The 19,321-nt window shown below is 40.8% G+C and overlaps 2 protein-coding genes and 1 pseudogene across 3 annotated transcripts in view; 2 read left to right on the forward strand and 1 right to left on the reverse strand.

The window, feature by feature from the left end:
* Positions 1-1,739, forward strand: part of GAS6 (growth arrest specific 6) — a 68,923-nt gene extending 67,184 nt beyond the window's left edge. For both annotated transcript variants that reach the window (XM_066621755.1, XM_066621756.1), the window contains one exon: positions 1,035-1,739. In XM_066621755.1, coding sequence (XP_066477852.1) covers positions 1,035-1,186 — 152 coding nt within the window. In that variant the 3' untranslated portion in view covers positions 1,187-1,739. The remainder of the gene's footprint in view (positions 1-1,034) is intronic.
* Positions 1,740-2,571: 832 nt separating this feature from the next.
* LOC136646221 (5S ribosomal RNA) lies at positions 2,572-2,688 on the forward strand (annotated as a pseudogene).
* A 995-nt stretch (positions 2,689-3,683) lies between these two features.
* TMEM255B (transmembrane protein 255B) overlaps positions 3,684-19,321 on the reverse strand; it is a 59,347-nt gene continuing 43,709 nt past the window's right edge. The window contains exons 5-9 of the mRNA XM_066621341.1: positions 16,483-16,563; positions 9,683-9,768; positions 8,325-8,484; positions 4,085-4,228; positions 3,684-3,851 (exon numbers count right to left, since the gene is read on the reverse strand). Coding sequence (XP_066477438.1) covers positions 3,684-3,851; positions 4,085-4,228; positions 8,325-8,484; positions 9,683-9,768; positions 16,483-16,563 — 639 coding nt within the window. The remainder of the gene's footprint in view (positions 3,852-4,084; positions 4,229-8,324; positions 8,485-9,682; positions 9,769-16,482; positions 16,564-19,321) is intronic.

Raw genomic sequence — 19,321 nt, forward strand, 5'->3', positions numbered from 1 at the left:
CTTTGCCTACATTCCAGCTAGAGGAGAAAAGCTACTTTTGCTTGATTTCCCAGTGCCACACCTGAAATCAGACACTGTGTATTACAGAGAACATTCATGTCTTTTTTTATGCTGAGTTAGGATGCAAGTAGTTTCAAATTTCCCTCTTCCCCATGCCTGGGAAGTCATCTGTATCTTTCCCCAGTTAACAGTAACTTTATTCTGAGCTGTTGATAACACAGGCCAACACAGTTTGCTTCCTTAAATGTTACACCAACTCCTGGGTATGTTTGGGGTGCTGATTCAACAAATGGCATCCGTTTTGCCCTAGTTTTGGAGATATAGCATAGCCTCATTAGTGAATGGTTCAAGCAGCTACCTCATAAGGAAGCCATGGTGTAGGCTTCCTTTTGGATGCCATTTTTTGAATCGGCACCCCAAATTCATATCAAACCACCATAAAGTTTTGGAAAAACTTTTCTGACCCTCAGTTTTGTAGGCCTGTGTAATTAGCAATTAACCTAAAATGGTGAGCAGAATATGTTCACTCTCCAAAGAATAAGATGTTATCAGGTAATTACAGGACAGGCCGTCCCTACTCAACACAATATGTAGCATATGGTTAATCCGGACCTTTCATGTAGGACATAGCTGTGAAAAGCTTTCACAGGCAGACTCTAACCTGTCAAGAGTACAGACCTGCTTGATATCTCTGCCAAATAAGTTTGCCTCTTTAATCCAAAGATTAAAGAGAAGGCTTTGAAAAGGAGGTCAGGAAGAAAATCTGAAAAGGGGAACAGTGATGTTCTACATTTTAGAACATGGTTTCTAATTCTTTGTATTTAGAAACGTGGTTGAAATTGTTTCTGTGAATGTTCCCCTGAATTATGCAGCTCAAGTATTCCTGTAGCCAATGTTAGTCATAGACCCATGAGCAGCAGTGGAGTGCCAAAAGGAACAATGTTGACTTGCTTGTTCTGAAATTGATGAGTTTGGGGAACTGGATAGTGATGTTTTACTGAAAGATGTTTTCCTTCCTTTTTTTAAAAACACAGATGTTCCTGTCACTTCAACTCCAGTCACCGCTTTCTACCATGGCTGCATGACAGTGAAAGTTGATAACCAAGCTCTGGATCTAGATGAGGCTGTCTACAAGTCCAGCGATATCACATCTCATTCTTGTCCTCCAACAGAGACTGGTCCATAAATGTCACTCCAACACCTACACTTTTTATATTAAAAAAAAACATTTCAATGCTTTCCTTTTTATATATATATATATCTATATATAAATTTATATATATAAAGATATAAATTATTCAGACTTCCAGCACTGCGTGTATAGTTCTCTCAAACACTGAAGTTATGTAGGAGCTACTGAAACTCAAATGTCAGATTAATTATTGAAATATTTCTTTGCTTCAGAGGGTTTAAAATGTGTAATATATTTGTAAATAGTTAAGAAGTCTAATATTAATAACCCAAAGCTGCAAATGATTACGTAAAATGAGTAGTTAAATCTGCAATTCTATACATTTACCTGGGAGTCAGTATCAGTGAATTGAAAGGGACTTGCTTTTGAATAGTCATGTACAGGATTGCAATGCAAGAGACAGTTTGTACCTGTCATGTGGCAACTGGTAATATATTCTGAGTGGACTGGAGGATTAAAAATAGTTCTGTATTTTTTTATTACCAAATGCTGCTTACTGAATTATAAAATATGAAAGAATAAAAGATGAAAACTTTTTTGGACGTTGCTGAAGCAAAGATATCCTTTTGTTCTGGGTAGTGTTTTTGTTTTGGGGGTTTTATGCCATTTAATGATTTTGAGCATTAGTGCAATACCAGATCAAAAATTAGTTGGCCACTATGATTCTTCAGTTGGCTTCTTGTCTAGTAAACATAAACAAGAAGCAAATTTGTTTTTGTGGCAAATTTAGACACATTACACTTTTCTGTGGCTTTGGAGAGGCGGTGCTTCATAAACAGCAGTTATAGAAAGGGAAGATGGAACAGGTAAGGACTTATGTGAAGCTCTCTGTTTTTCTAATGTGGTGCTTTTAGCATTAAACTAGAGGCAAGTATAATTTGGTATGGAAGAACCGGAGCTTTCAAAGTACCTCTTTCGTACAATGTAGACAGGAGTGAAACTTGCAGGGTTTGATGTCCTGGAACCTTCCCTAAAGTTCTTTGTTGTAGTCTGCATAGTGGACTTGTGTATATACAGTATGTAAAGCTTACCTAAGAGCTCCCAATGCTTTGTCAAATGTCCTGCCCTGCATTTGAGTGGGGAGACTGCATTAGTTTGTGGCTCAAGCGTGGCTAGAATGCCTAATCCCTCAGTTGTGTGTTATGCCTAATTAGCATCAGGAGCAACACTTTTTTAATTTGACCCCAAAATGACCTCAATGTCCAAGTTATTTTCTATTCTTCTTTGGTTCCAGATGTACAGCACTGTTCCTCCATCTACTTTTTCCATTATAATGTCAAGATCTTAAAACTCAGAATAGGCAACTGATGGGCAATGGCAGACACAGGTTCTCTCTAGCCTGCAGGAGTTTCCCATCTGGCTCCTGACATAGATCCAATACCTTCACCTTATGCCCTGCACATGCCCAATCTCATCTGATCTTGGAAGCTAAATAGGGTCAGGCCTGGTTAGTACTTGGATGGGAGACCGCCTGGGAATACCGGGTGCTGTAGGCTGATACCATAGTCTTTTGAGACTGAAGGTTGCCAACCAACCATGCATTTCATCCACAGCCAATGAAGTCTTGAAACCAGAACTCCCCCTTTTATGCGCCAACATAAAACACTGCATGACTTGCTAAATCTGTACCGTATGGAAAAGATAGCTTTATTTTTGGTAGTATTTTAGTTATTACACATTACAAACTATTCAAACAAGAGAATAGACCCAAACCTTTTAAAATACTTTGATCCTTCAACATTTACTCTTTGGGGAAAAAAATTCACTCTTTTTCATGACATGCATAGACTGAAAGTACAAATATATTACACACAGTATATTTTATTGTAAAACAATTGTCTCAATCTTTTGGAAGACATCTTCACCCAAAAGAAAATATTACATAGATACTAAGAAGAAAAGTCTCTCGCTGTCTATAACTGGCTTACTATCTTTATGTACAGTGCAAACTATTGGGTTTCTAAATTGGAAATAAAATTTTTAAAAAAACCCAACTGCTTATAAGAAATTTTAAGAAGCCAAGTTCTACGCCCTGATGCATACACCAAGCGGCTTGTGTCACTGGACAGTAAATCATATGTGTAGCCTAAATGTGCACCTATATAGCCCTCTGTTGCTGGAGATGGGCACTGCCATCCTACTTGCAATACAGATGTGAATGTGCACTGTATTCCTCTGGGGCCACCATGACATAATACTTTGTTGGGTGTGGGTAAATCAAGGCCCTGCTATTCTTGAAGCATCTACTGAAGAAAACACAGTTTCTGCATATAGCTGAAAAGAAGTTTGAAAATGTCTAAGTTCTACCTTTAACTAATTGTTGCTTGAAGATATGCTTGTCTATGTTTTCATTTATTATCCTGTTAACGGTTGGATTTAGAGTGGAACAATACCACGCCACACAAAAAGATGATCTGCTCATCTGGGCAGCACATAATTTTGCCAAGGTGATGGGTTTCTTGTTTGTTTTTCAACATATGATCAATCTAGGCTACGGTACATACGGTGGAGGCTTTTCACCTGACAGAAAGTATGTTGGTGTATATAATGGAGGGGCATTGGGAGGAAGGCCATAATTAGAGCTTGACTGAGATGGTGGCTGGGTGTCATCAGAAAAAGAAATATCTGTGGAGGATGAAGCAGGAAAAGTGCTGGCAGGCTGTAATGAGAGAAAGAAAGGTCAGTATTAATTGACAACTGAACTTCAAAAGTGTTAAATATACATAATGCTGCCAGGTCCACAGGCAGTTATATTAATTATTTGCAAATGCACAATGTTATTAGAGCCACATGCACACAAGCCTCCCTATTACAAATCTAACAGGGCTACAGTGGGACAGTTGAATTACAAAGAAACAAAGCTGTAAGTTTAGAACTGCTCCCGCACTTTACCTGAAGGGGTAAATGATAGGATGGATAATGTGGAACAGCTGCTGCAGAAGGACAAAATCCAGCATATGTCAAAATCTGCTGGGCTGGATTGTATAGGATCTGCGGTGGAGGAGCAGAACTGAAGGCAATTTGAGAAAAGGGCACCTGTGGAGCACAAGAGATGACCCAGTGTGGCTTATTTCTGAGTTGAGTTTTGATAGTCGGCAATATTTTTCTGTATATCTACTGATACAATAACAACATCTTCCCAAATGAAGTTACCATTGAGGCAAAGCTCTATCTTAGTTATACAGATAGGAAAACAAGTGTTTTAAAAATAACATTCCATCTGTGTACAAACCTTATACCTGGCTACAGTTATTCACATGTTCCATTCAATGCATGTACAGTCTGTGTACAGTGTACACCAATTGCAGATCTGCAAAAAATGAACCTAGATACAGTCATTCATATGGACATGTGTCCACAGCTACTGACAGCTGTAGCCAGGTATATATACTCGGTTCCTCATATATAATTCTTATAACACATAGCAGGGCTCACATCCAACCCCTGAGACCGCGTCTATGCTGTGGTGATAGAGTTACTCCTTGAGAGCCACTTCATGGTCACTTTCTGTCTTTCATCCCATCCCCAAATGGGAGCTTTTTCCCAGAGGCCTGTGTTATGATTCAGGGACCCCTGGATGGAGCAGCAGCAAAGCAACTCTTTCAGCTGAAAAAGTGGCTCTTTCACCTCCCATCCCAACCACCAAGGTAAGCCCCCACATTAAACATGCGAGAGGCTACCTAGATTGGAGCGTACAAAGGGCTGTTCAGCAGGGCCCATGCAAGTCAGCCTTGCTGAGAGGAAAACTGCAGTGGACACCAACAGCAACAAGAGAGGGTCATTTTCATTGGGGCCATAATGTGGTGGAAAAGAGAGCTAAGCCCCCCCACCTGTGCACCGCAGTCCTGATCTGGATCAGCCCCCCCCCCACAGCTGTGATTTTAAAAAGATGGAAAGACAATGATGTGTCCTGGCATTACATCTGTTGATCCCAATAAAAGCTCATTATTACAGGCAGCTGTGTCAGAAAGGAACAATTCTCTCCCTGACTATTGTCATTCTATATAAAGTAGCTTGAGGGAAGGCATCGGCAAGAAGGAAGAAACAATGCAGTTGACAACAGATATTTCTGGGTGTGCTGAATTATCTGGGCTAGTCAGACAGGATACAGTTTGTTTTTTGTGCATGTGTGCTGGGGGACACACCCCAAAATGGGGTAAACCTAGCAGGTGAGGGGGAACACTAACTTCTTACCCCTAACATGGTTCTCACTCCAATGATTCTGCCCCCCCCCCCGCTATTTTTATTGGGAAAAATACCTTCCATGGTAAGCTAATAGATGCATTTAATAGTAATCACATGCAGGGGATAGGTAGTGTGGGAATTGCTGTAGGAACAAAGAACCCCCCCCACCCCCCCATTTCACTATGGTTTGGGCCCATTTGGCCTCCAGCAGTACTCTCTCTAAACAAAGAAGCAAAATATTGCACTGTGTATTTGTGGTAACATGTAGTTTGGCCCTTCGTTCACTCCAGGTGCCAGCCTTCTTTCTTCTCCTGTGAAAATCTGTCCCTTCCTTGCTGGAGATGATGTGTCCACTCTAGTGGCCACTGTCCAAAGGCAAGTAGGGGGAAAAAAATTCCCCAATCACCAGCAGATGGTTTAGTGCCAACCCAAGTGGTCTCATTTTACATGAACCATTGCAGAACTGCCCAGAGGCATCTTTAAGAACTTACATCGCCTGGAGTGGAAGGTGATACATGGATGAACAATTTTTTTTCCTTCACTTATTCTTATTTTCCTTCCTCTACTGTACTATGTATTATACCCCTTTCAGAAGCATTGGCTTTTTTAACGTTGTCCTACAGGCCAGTCTAACTTTTTCACTCTAATCGGGAATGTGGGAAGACAAAACAATCCATTTCATGTATTTCGTTGTTAATTTAAAAACAAAACAAGACAGCAGTAAACTTACTGCCAGGAACTAAGACACTGAGAAATCATTTTCTGTAGAGCACTACAATATTTACTGTGTTTCCCCGAAAATAAGACACTGTCTTATATTTTTTTTGGCTCAAAAAAAAACACTAGGTCTTATTTTGGGGATAGGTTTTTTTTTTCTTTTAATGTACATCAATCCAGTCATTCATGTACAAAAATATACCTTACAAAAATATCCCCTCAGCACCCAGGAGGATCCCTGCCTGCCTGTCTACTCAGAAGTAAGTCCCTTTATAGTTAATGGGACTTACTCCCTGGAACGTGTGGAGAGCCTCAGAGCCAGGCAGGCAGAGTTGCCTCGCTTGCTGCTTCCCACCTCAGCTCCTCCTCAGCGTCCTCTGCCCAAGGCAGAACAGCAGGAGCTTTCTAGGTGGCACGCAAGAGTGCATTGTTCTTGGTCATGTTGTCCACCTGCCCCACCCAAGGACCCCTTCCACACACACACACACACACCCTGTCCCAGCCCCGATCACAACTAGGTCTTATTTTTGGGGTAGGTCTTATATTTCAACAATTCTCAAAAACATGCTAGGTCTTATTTTTGGGGAAACACAGTAGCTAGTTTTTGTCAGGATGCTATTTTTTAAATTTGCTTAATAAAACAAAGCAGCATTTTACAGATGTGTATCTTGGCCTCCTAGAAAAATGCAGTACTCGCTTCCTTCTGCTCTTGATTTAGAAACTAAAGAGAGAGAGTGCATAAGCAGCTTACTGATTTTGATCAGCTTTGCCAGAAGCTGAACAACCTTGCTCCAGTGTGCTCGAGCAGCAGGACACTGGCAGGTGACCTCTGGTGCATTCTGTTTCCTTGCATTGAGCCTTGGACCGTGAATGCTAAACGCTATACATCCACATTAACACTACCAGCAAGTTGCAGTGAGATGCAAAGGATTTTTTGTGCAAAGAATCCTTTGTGTCAAAAAGGATTTGGTTTCTTCTCAAAGGACTGCAGAGATGGTGTAGTTCTAAAGAGCAAGATGATAAGATGGGGATTTGATCTGAAAAGACTGTGGGCAATTACAAGTGCTCTATTATCAGCTGAAGAAGTACAGTACTGTTGGGGTGGCCTTGACTGAGTCCTCTGCAAAAGGCTGGATTTTATCCATGAAGTCAGACAGCCCGATCCAGCACAAATTCCCCACTGCTGATGCAGCAGGGTTAGTGCAGGCTATGTTGCATCCTGTGGGGGAACTTAGCAGGCTGGAGGTCTCCTCAAAGTAAGGCCCCAGCCCGTGGAATGGGTCTACTCAGACCTGTTTCAGCTACATAACTGGTGCAAGTTTGAGTTGGCAGACTGAAGCCGGGAAGGTGAACAGGAAGCCGCGTGCATCACTGCTGCCAATCCCACCCCCCTCCCAGGCTGAATCCACCCATCCTTTGCCCCATCACCATGTTTTCAGCAACAAGGTTGTTCTCCAGAATGTTACTCTGCACTAGATCTATGCCTACAGGAAGTGGCTGCCAGTCTTCTGAGAAATGTCAGATAACTGTGTGCTCACTGGAGATGTATCAACCACCCGAGTTAAATGTAAGATGCAACTTTTATCTTACTAAACAAAGCCAACTCTCCTCTATAAAAAGTGCATCTTAACTTTCATACAATTACTGAAAATTCAAATTGGGAAATGAAAACATCCTGCAGAGGCAGATTAAATTATATTGAAATCAATGGAATTTTAGGGCCTAACTGCACAGCCAATGGAAGCCATTTCTGGAGAAAGTTGAAAATACAGAAGTATACAATGTGGTCACCTTATTCCAACCCCTTTTTTCTTCATCCACCATAATAACCACGTCTGCTTCTCTGCACATTCCAACACGTATAATGTACATATATAAACCATTTCCCCACTCTTCATGTGTTTAACCATAGAAAATGATGAGCAGGGAGAGAATGACCATTATCTGATAGGAGTCATATGCATAGATGGGTCTTTAAAACTGTAATCCTATATACACATACCTGGGAGTAAATCCAAGGAAGTCATTAGGGCTTTCTTCTGAGTAGATATGCATAGGAGTGCACTGTGAGACTCAGAAACTGTGTGCATAGAGCCTAGAAATAAATACCTAGAAATCAGCCTCCATATACACTAACCTATGTCAAGGTAAGTGTATGTTTTAGCCAGATAATGGTAACCTACTGTGTGCATTCAGTGCTACCAAATGCCCAAAGCACTGCAAGACTTACCATGTCTTTAAATGCCCCAAGTATGGCTGCTGTCACTATGCCAAGAAACAAGCCAATGATGTTCAAAATGGTGGAGGTCCACAGCAACCGATACAAGTGAACCACATCCTGGCAGCTGTTCACGCCAAGGAACTCATAATAGCTGGTAGAGTGTTCTGAGCTAGTGGGAATGGGGGAAAAATGGCATCACATCAGCAAGGATTTATGAAAAACAGAGCAGCAGACTCCCAGTCCTGTCATGTTAATTTCTCCCCTTGCAATGATGGGAGCCAGAAATGTTAATTTTGTGCTCAAATTTGCCAAAACACAGCATTTCCCTTTTCCAGTCCTCCTCTCATCCAAAAACAGCACTTGAGATAACAGAGAACCTGTTCAATGTTCAAAATATAGCAAGAGGCTAAATCTCATTGTTCAATTTCTTTCTAGTGCTACTCCTGGAGGGTAGAGCAGTTGCAGCTTTGAACTACCTCTCCCTTATCTTCCCTCCAGGTTGCACTTCTGTTGTATTGCATTAAGCCCAGCACTAGATTTTGAAAATCAATTGTAGTTAGGAAAAGTTATTGCCATCGGACTGTGCCTTCATTGTCAACATGAGTGCTGTGATTGCACCATACTGTTGGTTCTTGCCTTCGATGTCATTAATGACAAGCAGCACACCTCACTTTCTCCATTCATGCATCATTCCACTGTAGGCATTACATGGATTAGAAGCTGCTTACAATGAGGTGGATACGCATATTTTAATTTGAAAATCTGAATGACTGTATTTGAGCAGCAGTCCAAAAAGGAGGAGAGTGTTTTGGGCCAAGTCAGTTGTCAAGAAATCTACTCAAATCAGAACCAAGAACTTGGCAGCAAGCTAGAGCAACCCATTTAACCTGTGACAGCAGGCTCTGCTTTTCAGCTTTTTCCATGGAACATGAAACTTCCTGAGCTAGTGGAGACATGCAGAAGTAAGAGGAACGAAGGTTTCAGGTGAAAAGATTTGCATGCACAGCGAGCAGGAAGTTGAACCAACCAGTCCTCTTATTCAACTTCTCCTTGTTGCCCTTGAATTTAGTAAGAGACCAGCAGAACTGGAGAAGAGGAGGCTGTATAATATGGCATCATCTACTCTGAATGGATTTGCATGGGACTGAGAAGCATTATCTTTGCTCTTTCCAGATTTTTGAGAGACTAGCACAAAGACATGCTTTTAAAAACTGTAAGATGAGCAGAAGGGCTCCTCTTCCTCGTTGGTCACTAATTTAGACTGTGAATCAGCGGCATTCCAGCAGATGACATCAGATTGTGTTTCTTTCTAGTGGCTGAAAGGCCCATCTTAGACTGCCAGGAGCTTCTCACCTGCTGGTACTTACTTTTCACAGTTGTACAAGTCACAGCAGTAGCAGGTGTTGCTTTTCACTTTCAGCTGACATTTGCTATTCAAGGTGTAACATGTTACCTGGAGAAAAAGGTGACAGATCTTTATTTTGACTATTTGAGGTTTGGCTCATTAGTTTAAAAGCCAGAAGGAAAAAGTGTGTTTTATCCTAATCTGGCAAGGAGATATTTGGAAACAAAGTTGTAGTGTGGAGTAGCCCCCTTACCTCCACCAGATAATTCTTCATGGTTCCCCTTATTAGAGGATGTGAATTCAAAGCAAACAAGCACCCTTTCCTTGCCATCACCTGTCCAGAGGAGGGACAGAAGCTCTATGAGTGCTGCAGCTTTCACAGGACAATGACTTGGAGCTTTCGTGTAGAAAAAACTGAGTGGAACAAACAGGTTTTAAGTGTAGGAGGCCAAAGTTACAAAAATGCCTTTATGCAGCTTGGAAATGGGATATGAACACATGTATTTCAGAAACAAGCCTGCTTACATCCAATTAAAATAAATCAGAGCAAGTGGCTACAACTTTCCCAGGAGTGCACCAAATGCCCTGATTCAACAATTCCTTGAGGAAGCAAGAGTGCACGTGTGCATGGAATTTCCACAGCTTCCCATTTAAATGACAGGTCTGTGCATGCAAAGCATTGCACATCACAACCATTTCACTATTGAAATAAATGGGGAAACCTGCCAACAGGGGAACTCATGAACTCAATGTCACACGGGACTCTGATGGAGGCAATGGCTTCCTCCACAAGAGGAGTTTCTCTGTGAAATATTTTTATACTTAATAAAACTGAAGTAATGCACCGGAGATACTCGTCTATAAGTCGATCCCACAGATAAGCCAAGGGCAGGTTTTTAGCCAACAATCATGGAATTTTCTATGACCCTCAGAAAAGTCGGGGGTTAAACTTAGGGGCGTATCTGACTATAGTTTTGTCTGATTTTACTTGAGGCCAGATCCTGAAAAATAAGCCACCACTAATTGTTACCTAAGAACTTTAGTCTCTAATTTATTAAAAACATAGTAAAAGATCATAAGATACATTTTTATTTTTTTTAAATTCTGGTCTTCATAACCTTTTTGTAAGCACTATCAGAGTAAGTGCACTGTAAACAACATACCAGTAAAACAGTGGTTCCCAACCTGGTATTCATGTACTCCCAGGGACACTCGACAGGACCTTTAGGGGTACTTGAAAAAGAATGGAATAATGGTAGAAAAAGGCAGGTCATAATCCAGAATGCCTTGCAAGGACCAGCAAGGCAGGAAGGGAGGTAGCTAGTTGGCTGTGAAAGCCCCACCAATAGCTAGTTTTGGTCCTCAATTCATGTATGCACCAGTGATTGAAAACCAGCACAGTAAAAAAGCTGAAACATAATATGGAAAGTGATCAATCACCCAGAATTTCTCAGCACACTTCTTTTGCAAAACAGTGCAAAGGCAGAGTCTTCTGTTCTTCAAACAGATAAAAAGAGAAAGCACTGTGAACATACATGAATTCTGGGCTTTCATAGAGAGGAGATGAGGGCTTGTATTATTAATTACAAACATTTTGCTAATATGAAGGGTACAATTGATGGAAATGGGCTGCCAAGGGATATGCAAGTGAAAAAGGTTGGCAACCACTGCAGGAGATCCATGAATCAAATCCACCATTAAGGTGTCTGGTGTGTTAAGCCAGAAGCTCTACGTACAACATACAACCCATAACACATAACTAGGAGTGTGCAATTCAATTCACAGCAGAGAGATGCAGCTGCATATATTTGCAACCCTTTTTACTCAGAAGTAGACCCACTGCTTTCCATGGGTGTTATTCTTAAGTAACGGTGCACTGAATTGTAGCCTGGGAAGGAGGGTCCCATCCTGGTGTTTCAAAAAACAGACCTGCTTTGCAAGCATTTGCAAAGCAGAACCAGGCTGCAGCAGAAGGAAGGAGAATAAAAGGTTAACAAATTGCTTCTAAGGAGCTGGGCCTGCCTGCTGCTTGAGAAAGGAAACTTTTCAGAGTTGAAAGGCTTTGCCCTCTGATTGACCCGGAGACAAGGCGAAGTGATAATTAGAGCTTGATTACTTGGCAAAAATTTCATGTACTATAGGCAAGTATCTACGGTACATTTTTGCTGAAAAAAAATGTTAATCCCGAGTAGGACCAAAATGGTTAACTTTTTGTAATGGAATAACTGAACGTGCAGGCTTCCAGGAAACTCTATGCACCTTGAAGCTCTTATTGCTTTGACTTGTATTTCAGCAAAGCTCAGCAAGTTCGCTATAAGAAGAAAACAGGTAATAATCTTAATATCTGTGTTTAGAGATTTAAAAAAAGAATATTTCTGAGTTCAGAAATCTTAAAAAAACACACAAAACATTCCAAGGTAGATACTTTCATAATAAGTGCAGGCATAAGAAAGTCAAGCTTTCACAGAGACAGAAAATTGTTTTGAAGAATCTTGCAAGTCAACTGCCCATTCCTCATTTCTATTTGACATTAGAAGAGGAAGACATTGAAAAACCAGTGGAAGTTTTTTTCCTAATTAAAATAGCACACGGAAGGGGGTGCAAATGGGATCAGAACTATGGCAGGTGTAAAGTGCCAAGCCCCTTACCCTCCCCACTAGCAATTTCAACTCACTTTGTGTGCCCCCCCAGCATGCTATTTTATATGTGGAGTGTGACTGATGTGATTGTTGTATATAGTTTTTTTATGTCCGTATCTCGATGGTGCATCAAATTTTGTTGTGCATTAAGTACAATGACAATAAAGTAATCTAATCTAATCTAATTTTAAAATGAAAAAATGTAAGAAAATGGGCCAAAATAGTGCGTCCATGCAAATAAAGGAAGACAGAGAGATAACAGTTCAACACATTTATTTCATCTTCAGAACAGAACAGAACCTAGCAATGCAAACACAAGGCAAATATCCCTGGCTTATACCCCTTAGCTCCGCCCACATTCCCCAGGATTGGTGCTGTTGAAACACTAGAGGGCCAATCAGACAGTAGGATTTTGATCCACCACCCAATTGGCCAGCCATAAGACTGGGCCAGTAGGGTATGCAGGATTTTTATCTTTCATAACATAACAAGTACTTTGACCCTTAGTTACTAATCCTTTGACACACATTCAAAACAGGACATACATACATTTTGGCCAGAGCCAAAGAACCAGGAGACTAGTTCTGTGAGTCCAAAGCCATTTCTAAACTTGTTTTTTTCCAACAGCTGCCCCCACCTTATGTCCATGATAGTGAAGGGAGCTTCAGAAGCAGTTTGTGATATGAAACATGGATCAAAGAGGAAAGGTTTTTTAAATCCACTGGGCTAGCACAAGCCCCTTGAATGAGCCTAACCAGCTCTTTGCATCCAAGCCTACAGGTACAATCCAATAAACATTAGTCTTGACTCAGACCCAATGAAAGAAAAAACAGTTAGTCATGACTATGTATCATCTGTTGTTTTACAGAGGGATTTATAGTTGCACCTAACATTGCCGAATTAGGTCATTATCTTTTAATATAACATAAAGGATGCTTGTAGCATGAGATGGTCAATCATTTTGTTCCTCAGGTCCTATTTTAGGAGGGGACAGTTGTCCTAGGCCTCACACACAAAAGAGGCCCCACCAACATTGACACACAGTTCTATCAAAGTTGGAAATGATCGGATCTTTTTCCTTGCAGAGCAGTAATACTTGTAAGTGGAAATGTAAATTCCAGGACCAAGAGTAACCTCAGTACTAATTGCCCTGTGTTCCATTTAGTGGATGATTAACTTGAGTGGGGAGATCTCTTATTGTACTGTTGCTTTACCTTCAAATTTAATTAACATACAGCCCATTAACTTCCTTCATCTTCTTTTCTTCTCCCACACCTTCAGGCAGATGGAGCCATCACTCCAATCAACAGTACCAAGCAGCATCTACTGGCTCAACCACATCCTATATAATTTTCTATTTGAAGTTTACGTTACAGTGAGCCTTTGATTTAACGGCCCTTGATTTAACAGACCTCAGAAACAAGGGCTGTTTTTTGCTCCATTAAAGACTAGTCATATACGATTGTACACGCAAGCATGTCTATTGACTTAAATGCATTTAGATTTAACAGACTTTTGGCATTAATGGACACCCCCTTCCCCCATCAGACTATTAAACCAAGGGCTTACTGTAGTGTAGTTGATAAAATCTGGGGGGGGGGGATAGCCCATAGGCAGGAGTGCTATTCTTCGCCTGTGAATTCTTTTCTCTTTCTTTTTGGTTTTTGAAACATTCTTGAAATACTACTGGGTTAAATATAATGTCAAAAATAGATGGTTTTGAAAACATTTTTTGTACATAAAGCTTTTCTTGTTCTAATAAAAACATTAAACCTCTTTTGCCCATTCCAGGCAATGGGCTAAAACATTGCCTCAGGGCCTGCTCATTCACAATATCAAATCCCAATCTCACAACACTATTTATTTTGTATGCTTACTTGCACAAGCCTACATTTCAATGGTCATACTTCAAGCATACTTCAGTAGTCATACTTCAAGTTTGTTAGACTTTGGTTATTTAATCATTTCATTCTATTAGCAAGATTTGAGAGCTGCTCTGTTGTGACAATATAAAAGAAAAATCTATGACCAAATTCTTCTCACACCTGACTCATGTATTTTCTACAGAAATGTATGCCAGTGAATGATAAACATCAATGAAGACCCTTGAGGGGAAAGTTGGAAGATGGCCATGACGAACACACCTTTTGTCAAATATCAGAAGACATCTGATTGAACAACCAGGAGGGAACTTTTGGTCCACCTGCATCAGCGATGACATTTATAGTCAAACTGGACATGCACCTAAACATACTTTTAAATGGCACATTAGCACATGATATGCCTCTTTGGTCACTAAAAAACAGCAGCAAGGCTGACAATCCTGATTGGGACCATGGCCTGCAGTGAAGGGGATGTTTGCTCCTTCGCCTTGCACTTTCACCACTGAAAATCACTCCCAAAGTGGCTATTTGCCTCTGAAGCAGCTGCCTGCTGCAAAGAAAACCGTAGAGTAGACAGTCCTTTGGTTGCCAAAAGACCAGGCCATTTAACACATACTAAAAAGAGACCAGACTGAACTTCCATGAACCTTTACACTCCCAAAAGTATTTAACAAAGGGCCAAATTATTCATTGATTCACCTTTCCCTTCTGCCCTACTTCCATTCCCCTTGTTGCTTCACTGCAGTCATTTTTTTTTTCCTGATGGGGCTCCCAGACTGAAGTGTCCTCTGCCTGGAGAAAAACAACTAGGGCAAAAGCAAGGGTGGAGTGAGACTCCAGCCCTTGCCACAGAGGCTGTTTCAAATCCTCCAAGTTGGGCTGTGCTTATCTCTAGCCTAGCAGTCCTCTTAGCAGTAGCTGTTCCCATCAGCTGGTTCTGAGAGCTGGGAAGAGCAGTGATGACATAGGCCTGGCCTTTTGCAAGATGCACTGCTTGTCTTTTCAGTGTCTGTTCTGCTGCATTTCCTTCTCATACCCTGCTTCTGTAACCACCATTTTGGCACACCACTAATTCTGCGTATCATATAAGACTTTCATGGAAAGACGCATACATGACTTCATGGAAAGACTTTCATACAAAAGACGCAAATGACATAAAAACCAACAATAGCACTTAGCACTTGTATAGCGATTTTGAGTTTTCAGAATGCTTTGCATGAATTATCTTGTCCTATTTACAAAAACCCTGTAAGGTAAATATTATTATCCACACACTGCAGCTGGAGAGCTGAGGCTCAGTGGGAACGGCCTGCCTAAAGCAACCTCATGAGTTCTTTGCAGAGGCAAGATTCAAAAGGGGGCAATCATTAGCCATAGTTCAGTCTCTACAAATCAGGAATGGGGTGCGGGGTGGGAATCTACTGCAAGAGAAGGTGCCATATTCTGCAACCAAAACAGATGAAGACAAACTGCAACTTTCAAGATCCTGCTTTTCAAAGAAGAGAGCAAGGAGTCTGACCCAGAACAGAAAGCGAAGGATGAGTAAAGATATGTGGGGAAGGGGGAGGCAGTGACTGTAATAAGCTAGTACTACTTATTTGCCCCTTGCTAAGACTAGCAGGAGCCAAAATAAATTATGCACATTAAAGTTATTGTGCACAACTTATAGATTACAAAATTCACCTAAATTCATCTTTTATTGGTTTAGAATTTGGGTTCCTTTTATGCTGGTTTTACTCTTTATTTGTCGCTGTCGTTGCACAGAGTATACGTCACCTTTTTTGCTCAAAACAAATACCCATCTATAATTGGCAGGAACACCCTGCGTAAAACAGAGAGTAACAGGAACAAAACAAAAAAAAGACTTCAGTCTAAAGTTTCAGACAAAAGTCCATTTATACATGATTGTTCCTGCTGTTGGCTACAGAACAAAAACATCTGAATCCAAAATGCAGACATTCCTGGACAGTGTCAGATCATTACCCTTGAGAGTTGTGGTTTTCAGACCAGTGTGATTATTCACTCAACGTGGATACGTATTCCAGTATGCTACTTGGTGAAAAAGTCCTCAGAAAAACGATACGTCTAATAAATGCATTCCGAGGAAACATTATGCAACAAGAATGGAATGAGACAAGTTTTGATTCCAAAGTAATTATTGTTGTTACAAATATGATGGCCAGGGGATGGAAAAAATAGCATGGAAAACAAATCTGCAAGCAATGGGTAGTATGATTAGAAAACATTTATGCTTGCAAGTAACTTCAGATGACTACAAGTAGACCTTAATTGTATTGTACCTCTGTCTGGTAGGCATCATACAAGTATCCTACTCCACTTGAATAATACTGGCATCTTTTCGTGTATAAAGGCCTAGGTTCCTACAAGGAGAAAATGAAGAAAGATAATTTTTTTAAAAAATCCAAAAACAAAAAAGTCATATTTGCATAACAAACAACAGCAGACCTAACTTCATTCCCTTCAGTCAATCTCTGACAATTGTTAAGTGCAAAGATCACTTGGCTAGCCAAGAAACACTCCATCATATTTTCCCTTCACGTATGTGTTGGCTTGAAAGCTAGCTGGAATTGGTTATATCATGTTGCAAGAAAGGTTTGTGCACTGTAGAAGGAAGAATCCAACAGATGCATCTTTAGTGTTAGACTCTAACTTGGGGCCAAGTTCTACACTGCACTTGGGAAGATATGTGGCAGTGGAGATTTAGACGGGATCTCACAAAATGTTTTCTAACAGTAAGAGAAGTTTGACAATGGAGTTAATTGTCTAGGAAAGATGCGATGTATATGAAATTACATGAGTAGGTTGTGGAAAATATTTACATCTAAAGACTCCTATGTATGCATGGAAGGGAAGGTGAAAGGACATCTCACCCACCTGTATGACTTTAAGCATTCATGGCATCATTTCATAATCTGACAGTCCATAACTCGGTACATTTTTCAAAAATAAAAGAAAGATTACCTTTCTTCTGTGATTACCTGATCTTGGCCAAAGCACTTCATACTTCACCAATTTAAGATTATTTAAAGCATAAATTACTCCAGCCAGTTTACACATGCATTGGCATCACTTGGCAACTCAGTGCCATGCAACTCAACAGCTGAGCATGTGAACACACTCCACTGAAAAGCATTGAGCTTAAGGTGATCGGAAGTTAAATGAGAGTTCTTTCTGTGATGACTGACCTATGAAGGTGCACTTAAACAGACATGTGTGAAATGGCCTAATAATAATTTGTGATAATACAGCACTAAAATATTATATTATAAAATTATTATATCTATGTAATACTTATCAACAAAAAAGTTCTCAAAGCAGTGCACATAGAAAGGAAAAAGGTTTCCTGCTCAAAGGCATGCACAATCTAAAACAGGGGTGCCCAAACCCTGGCCCTGGGGCCACTTGTGGCCCTCAAGGACTCCCAATCTGGCCGTTAGAGAGCCCCCAGTCTCCAATGAGCCTCTGGCCCTCCGGAGACTTGCTGGAGCCTGTGCTGGCCTGATATAACTGCTCTCAGCATGACAGCCAACAGTTCAACCTCTCGTGTGAGCTGTGGGATGAGGGCTCCCTCCACTGCTTGCTGTTTCACATGTGTGATGCAGCAGTGGCAGCAAAGGAAAGGCTGGCCTTGCTTTGTGCAAGGCCTTTTATAGGCTTTGAGCTATTGCAAGACCTTCATTCATTCATATAAGTTCCATCTCTAATACATTCATTTATCTAAAGTTATTTAAATTTGAAATGTAAATTAATTCTTTTTTTTTTCTGGCCCCCAACGCAGTGTCAGAGAGATGATGTGACCCTCCTGCCAAAAGGTTTGGGCACCCCTGATCTAAAATAACAAGCCGGGCAGACACCAGCAAACAGCCACCAGATCAGATGATACGCTTTCCGCTTCAGGTCGTATAGGGACCTTCCACTTATGGAGGGAGCAGAAATGTTAGTTGGGCTGCTACTCCTATGTTTTTTATTTGAGAAGAGAACTTTGCTTGTCAATCAATTACTTCAAAACACATCAAACAGTTCTCAGATACATGAACTAGCTTACCAACTACTTGAACTCCCCATATATTCATTTATAACACATACCGAATATATTCTATCATAGACATTAAAACTTAATGTACCAGACTTTAGTTTAACACATATGTGATTTTATTGCACCATCTAACAGCAAAGTCAAATGAACCAAATCTAAAAGCTATGGAAATATTTTGAATTGCCCATAAAGCACTCTCTGGATTACCTTATTCTACTATCTAGCTATGCATGATCCCACCATAAATCATTTATTAGAATGCGTGGATATGCAAGTGATCTTTTTTACTGTACTGTCAGTGTGTTATTAATTTCTCTCTCTCTCTCTCTCTCTCACACACACACACACTCTGTCCAAAGAGCCTTCACAGCATCAGAAAAAGCAAGAGAAGATTATTTCATACTCTGTGCCCACAACAGAAATATGCCCAAATTCAATATCCATATGTCTGATGAGAAAATCTGTTCTTCTATGTGGGAACTGACATGGGCCCGTACAGTACATTGCTAATCAATTGTCCCAGTAATTCACACTACATTGTTGTTCTGGGCATGAGTCAACCTGGGAGATGTAGGCAAGAATCAGTTAAGATATATTTTAGAAAAAGTAGGGCAATGGGTAAACAATTTGCTATTTTACACAACCTTGAAGACTGTTTCACAAATTAAAGATTTCCCCTGCACAGTCATGTCCGACTCTAGGGGGTGGTACTCATCTCCATCTCCAAGCCAAGGGAGCCAGTGTTGTCGGAAGACATCTTCTGTGGTCATGCGGCCAGCATGACTAAACATCAAAGCGCATGGAATGCTGTTACCTTCCCACCGAAGTGGTACCTATTTATCTACTTGCATTTACATGCTTTCAAGGCAGGAGCTGAGGCAAGTAACAGGAGCACACCCTGTTCCACAGCACCAGGGTCTCAAACTCCTGGGCTGCCAACCTTCCAGCCAACAGTCCAGTGTCTTTAACCACTCAGCCACCATGCCTCACATGCTTCACAAATTATACGGTAGCAAATGCAGGCTTGCCACCACAGTGCATGGCTAATCCTGGCTCCTTGATACATGTAGCTGTATGATACA

Source organism: Tiliqua scincoides, chromosome 3 (genome assembly GCF_035046505.1).
Source record: "Tiliqua scincoides isolate rTilSci1 chromosome 3, rTilSci1.hap2, whole genome shotgun sequence".
NCBI lineage: Eukaryota > Metazoa > Chordata > Lepidosauria > Squamata > Scincidae > Tiliqua > Tiliqua scincoides.